The 6,000-nt window shown below is 51.9% G+C and overlaps 2 protein-coding genes across 2 annotated transcripts; both read left to right on the top strand.

The window, feature by feature from the left end:
- Window positions 1-810: 810 nt before the first annotated feature.
- Window positions 811-3,299, top strand: CTHT_0029920 (uncharacterized protein; the record flags this gene model as incomplete). Its single annotated transcript, XM_006693384.1, has 10 exons — window positions 811-873; window positions 995-1,037; window positions 1,190-1,275; window positions 1,339-1,419; window positions 1,475-1,597; window positions 1,655-1,675; window positions 1,726-1,887; window positions 1,941-2,000; window positions 2,054-2,154; window positions 2,342-3,299. 10 exons carry the CDS (start codon window positions 811-813, stop codon window positions 3,297-3,299), a joined length of 1,698 nt encoding a protein of 565 aa, XP_006693447.1.
- A 1,245-nt stretch (window positions 3,300-4,544) lies between these two features.
- Window positions 4,545-5,702, top strand: CTHT_0029930 (uncharacterized protein; the record flags this gene model as incomplete). The annotated part of the gene is made up of 3 exons (XM_006693385.1): window positions 4,545-4,635; window positions 4,702-5,380; window positions 5,453-5,702. 3 exons carry the CDS (start codon window positions 4,545-4,547, stop codon window positions 5,700-5,702), a joined length of 1,020 nt encoding a protein of 339 aa, XP_006693448.1.
- Between the last annotated feature and the right edge of the window lie 298 nt (window positions 5,703-6,000).

A 6,000-nucleotide genomic window follows, 5' to 3' on the forward strand; every position in this document is an offset into this window, starting at 1 on the left:
AGTGCTTAACAGAAACCAATTCTTGTCAAGTTAGACAGGGGCTTGTCATTTGGTGTTCTATGGTACATATGCTGAGAGTTGAGGTTCTATTTGAGTGAAGTAAGTCATGAAAATGTGCCAAGAAAGTTCAACTTATATCCAGGGAAATTCAACACACACTGTCAATGCACGCAATCTCGGATCAGAAATCTTCAACTTAGATCCAGTTTTCCTATCCAGAATGACACTGTAATTGATTGCTAAAGAATGTGAGTGCCTTTGAAATGCCTTCGATGTTCACTCACCCTCAAGGGCCATCACTCTCAGCTTTAACCCGCAATTGCGACGCGTCCCGTCCTTGCGCGACGGGGGACCCACTTCAATTAAGATTCAAGACAGAATGAAGCCTGGGATTGAATCTCATCCCGACACCAACTGAAAACTCAACCAAAACTCATCTCGTCACTCATAATTGAAGTATTTCCCGTAGCAACTCCGAAACCTTACCCCTGATTAAACTTCAATTTGATTCTTACTCCGCAACCGCAACATCAGCATCAAGTCAAACACAACGACACAACCTCCTTTTACTGAATCCCCCGCTTGACAGCTAAAGACCACCGTCCTGCTTGACAGCCCCAACCAGTTGTTCATCGACTTAACAATCCCGAAATCCCTCCCATCCCCTTTCCTCGGCCCCACTCTCCTCCTGTCGGGACCGGGCCGTGAGGCCGGATACCGGTGACGGCCAAGCCCTACAACTCACACAGATCCTGCAGCCTAAGTCTTTCTCCATCCTGTGATCCAGATCTCCTCCCCTCCCTCATCAACATGCCAGCATCCGACTCGGCCGAGTGGGAACTCCCCCGCTTGAGGACATCCTTCATCTTCCAGGTAGGGATCCCTCGCCCTCACTTCTGCTGGCTCTCATTTGACACTGAGGGAACTTAATCCGATGATCGGGCTTGTGTGACGGAGGAGTTGGCATGCTCACTTACTGGGAATATATGGCTAGGACGACTACAAGTATCTAGGCGACGACGGGTCTGTGAGCCAAGGTACCCAAGACCAACACCACCACCACCACCACCATATCCAGATATTCATGGGCAGGCATTATCCTTTTCTTAGTCATTAACTAGCTATCAACTTCTTGTCATGTTTAGAGAGAGGGAGCCGTGAGCCTGACTGTACTGCTGCTGCTGCTTAGATCTGGCCGAATTTTTCGATGTCAAGTTTTATCCGTATAGTCCGCCCGGCGCGCCGCCCGTATTTGCGGCTACGAGCAAGAAGCACGTGAGTACTTTCCTCATGTGCCTACGGCGATGGGGGAGCTGGGCATGCTAATGAATTGTCAAGGCGGTCATCTGCCGGCTGACGCAGACCACGGACAAGGATGCAAATCCGTGTGAGATTATCCAGCTCATTCGGGATGATGGGGTGAGTAGTCAATGAACCGTCCTCGATAAGGGCGAAGATATTGACTGTAAGATAGAATGAAGCCAACTGTGCTAGCTGCTGGTCCAAAGACCCCATCACTGACCAGCCTTTACTCTGCATCGCCGGCAATGAAGGGAACGTGAAGGTGTACAATGTGACAGAGGGCAAGCTCTACAGGGTATGTGTCCTATTCCTCGGTTCATTCTATTTGGTTCTCAACTGACACGCTCTACAGACACTCGTGGGTCACGGAGGAGTAAGTTCCAACTCATAGCTAGTGACCAAATGGGAGCTCACCTGCCCTAGGGTATAAATGACCTCGCCACATCTCCAGCCAATCCATACATCATCGCCTCAGCATCCGACGACACGACTATCAGGATATGGAGTCTTGCTCCGGAACACGAGAAGCAGCCGTGTGTATGCATTCTCGGCGGCGAGGGGCATTCGTATGACTTGTTAAGTGTGGTAAGTTGGGGTCAGGTATGAGTCTCGTAGACTGAAGCTAAGTTATGGTCCAGGCTTTCCATGACAACGGGCGCTATGTCCTGTCCGCTGGTCACGACCAAGTCATCAACTTGGTAAGTTCCCTGCTTATCTCTCCCTGGAAAAGATCTGGGCTGACATGACAAAGTGGGCTCTCCCTGAGTTCCCCAACGAACACATGGAGATCCCCATCGTCATCTACTACCCTCACTTCTCCTCCTCCGAAATCCACAACAACCTTGTCGACTGGTACTTTCCCCCCTTCCCTCCCTTCCCACCCACTCTCCCATCCCCTTCCTCTCTCTCCCGTTCCCTATTCTCCCCCCCCCCCCACCTCCCTCCTCCCCCCCTCCCTCCTCCCCCCCTCTCCTTCCACCCCTACCCCCACCTCCTCCCTCTTTCTTCCGTCCTCTCCAAGACTAACCCTCCCCCATAGCGTAGCCTTCTACGGCGACCTAATCCTCTCCCGCGCCTGCCACGAAGACACCATCGTGCTCTGGCGCATCGAAGGCTTTTCCTCCGATGACCCCATCCCGGGTCCCCTGGACGCCCCAACCCCCACCGACATGACCAAGCAAACCCGCTCCTACTTTACTCCAACCGTCTCCCCGCAGTCCCGCCCTGCAATGTTCACCCGTCTCGCCCAGTTCCACACGCCCGACTGCGGCGTACAGTTTTTTATGAGGTTTCGGATGTACCATGTGCCCGGGAAGCATCCTATTCTGGCGTTTGCCAATGCGAAGAGCAAGACGTTTTTCTGGGATTTGGCGAGGTTTGGGGAGTATGCGAGGTTCATGGCTGATCTCAAGGAGGCGCAGCAAAGCTATAATGGGAGGGTTGTCGTCGTGGATCAGGGGCAAGGGATCAGTCTTGCCCAGGCGCAGCAGGTGCATGGGCCAGGCGTGGGTGTGGTCATGAAGCCGGCTTGGTTGGTGCCCAAGAGGGTTAAGAAAGCTCCTGGTGCTGCTGGCTCTGGTTCCGGCACGGCTGCTAATGGCGGCCATAACAACAACAACAACAACAACAACAACAACAACAACAACAACCACGAAACTGGGAGTCAGCGCTCATTTTCTGCGACCAATAACCTCTCCAATAGCGGGAGGGATAAAGAATCTGCTTCCATGGTCTCTGCCAGTCCGGACCCGGACTCGCCGTTTGGGTTCTCCAGGGAGACGTTGCAGGCTTGGGCGGATATGTATGATTTGTCCAATCCGGTTGGGTTGATCAAGGCGCACAGATCGCTGGCTATCGATGGGGCGTTTGTTGGGAGGCAGGTTGGCTGGAGTCCGGAGGGAGAGTGGTGTGTAGTGGTTGGGAATGGCAATCGGGCGTTGATTTATCAGCGGTGGGGGAAGGAGAGGGGTTTGGGGAGTGGCACGCCGGGAGCTTGAGGTCAATGAGACTTGAGAATGGTTTAGTTAAGAGATGGTTTAAGTGTTGCAAGGAGGGACTATTCGTATGTTACGTGTGGGATATCCTTGCTTCTAATTAATCAGGCTACGTAGTTCATATCCCTCAGGAAGAAGATCTCTTTGCCTGGGTTCAAAGCCTCTCCGTTTCCGTTCTATAGCATCTAAACGGTCGCTCACTGTGGTTATATTCCCTATGTACGTACAACGTTCGTGCTGAATTCCGTGGTGACGCTTACTCGAAGAGCCTCTTGAATATTGAAAACTTATCCTCTCTACTTCGCCTTTTTCCTAAACCAATTGACAACATGATCTCTAACTTGCCCACATGACATGCACAAACCAACCTACGAGCCTCATACCCTAGAGTAATACCAACAATATCTCCAACGGGAGATTCAATCTTGGCTCTCTTAAGCGCTGTCGCACCGCATATTGGCATCGGGACCGAGACTCTCGCCCTGTGCCTGGCGCGGGTGCATTGTACGTTGTGGTAGTACTCATAGGGGTTGTAAACAGGTATGGGCGTCTGTCTGACAATGATGCTGTGTAAGTATAAATAAACATCCTTGGTCACGGTCATCAAATGTTGGAGTTAGTTTTGGGGGGAGGGGGGAGGTGGAGTGTGGGTATAAATGTTAAAAGGTGCTTAGGGGGAAAAATATGGGATGTGAGTCGAAGATGGGGTTGAGGACTTGACTTGTGTGCATTCTATAGAGTAAGAGACAAACTTTAAGACTTTTCTAACAGGGACATGGGGAAACTAAATAGCTTTCAAATTTACGAAACCCAAGGATGTGTACAAAGTATCCATCAGGTTGAGAAAAGAGACCCGGATAATGGTGAAGGAAAGAGATGAAATGGGTTGTGACAAACAAGTACGCAATCTCTGGACTCTGGACCCTGACCACCAAGATCAGAGACACCTGCGAGCTCTCAAGAATCCTCCCTCCTGATTGGTCATAATACCTAGCATGATCCACCCTCCGAGCTCCGCCAAGAAGGGATTTGGGCCCCACAACTGCGACCAACTGGCAACGTCAGTCCGTCGAGTAATCGCATTGCAGCGCAGGCAGCTCGAGCTTCAAGTTGACAACCTGAGAATCAAACCCACGGTCGCCCACAACCGCTGCCAAAACAAATACGAAAGCCCTAGAACCGAACATACTCCCATTCCGAGAAATCTCGTCGGGAATTAGAGCCAGAAAATAGAACTACCCCACCAAAATGGCATCCTCCTCCAACCGGCGCGACTACCACAACGTCCCCGCCGTCGACATCGACGCCGACGACGGCGACCTGATCGACCCGGATGACGGTACGCTTCTTCAATCATTTTTTTATCCTCTCTTACACTAGTATCGTGAGCTAACTTCTGCTACAGCCGACCTCAACACCTTCGACGACCCCTTAGCCGCAACCCCCACAACCAGCACCTCGCCTACCACCACCACCGCCACCCACCACCCACGCCATACCCTCTCCGGCACCATCACCACCTCCCAGCGCTCCTCCTCACAACGCCAAACCTCCGCCTCCTCATCATCTTGGTTCTCTTCGAACCCCCTCCTGCAAGGAGAAGACCGCCTGCGCCCCTACGACCAATCCACCATCGACGAGTCCGTCTGGGCGACCCTGCGCCGCGACCTTCTCGCCGTGTGGTCCAAGCTGCGCGAGGTGCTGTATCCACGGCACCTGTTCAGCGCCATAACCGGCTCCAACAACGGCGGGCCGTCACTGCGTGATGCCTACGCCGGGCTGCGAAACACCTACTTTTCCCTGCGTAGCGGGGGTGTCGCGGCAGCAAGGGAAGAGCTAGCTGGTCTAGCGGGACGGGTTATGGATGCGGAGAGGCTACTGGAGAGTGAAGAGGGCGGGATGAGAGGAGGATTGAGGGATTGGGATTTGTGGGGACCGTTGGTGTTTTGTTTGGTGTTGAGCACGTTATTGTGTTTGGAGAGTAGGGAGGAGCAGAGGGAGGTGGTGTTTAGTGGAGTATTTGCGATTGTTTGGGTGGGGATGGCGGCGGTGACGGTACAGATTAAGTTGTTGGGGGGGAATATGTGAGTTTTTTTTTTTTTTGTCCTTTCTTTATCCTTAATGTGTTTTTGGATGAGGATACTGACGAGAAACAGTTCGTTTATGCAGTCGATCTGTGTCATCGGGTACACCCTATTCCCGCTCGATATTGCTGCGCTGTTGTCGGCAGTTCGGCTGCACTGGATCGCGAGGATTCCGATTTACTTTACGCTGGTGCTGTGGTCGCTTGCTGCTGGTGTTAGCATCTTGTCGGGCAGCGGGGTTGTCAAGAACAGAGTTGGGCTGGCCGTATACCCGCTGTTTATTTTTTACCTGGGGCTGGGCTGCCTATGCTTCTTGAGCTAGCGGCGAGAAGGGGTTTAAAGGATGGAAAACACATGATTAGGGTCTGGTCTGTCTGCTGGTTGTACTTTTAGTTTTATTTTGGCGGCCGTTTGCAATGGAATCATGGGTCTTTTGGTCTTCTCATGGAGTTCAGTCTCCAGTTATTCTATCGTGAGAACTAAAGAACTGAAGCTGACATCTTCCTGATCGGATACTATGTATTGAATCACTATGTCTATAATATGCTCACTCTCAACAACATCAGCTAGCATCTCAGACGCCCTCCTTAACATTTATGCTCAAACGAAATGACCCCACC

The sequence above is a fragment of the Thermochaetoides thermophila genome (genome assembly GCF_000221225.1).
Source record: "Thermochaetoides thermophila DSM 1495 unplaced genomic scaffold scf7180000011816, whole genome shotgun sequence".
Lineage (NCBI taxonomy): Eukaryota > Fungi > Ascomycota > Sordariomycetes > Sordariales > Chaetomiaceae > Thermochaetoides > Thermochaetoides thermophila.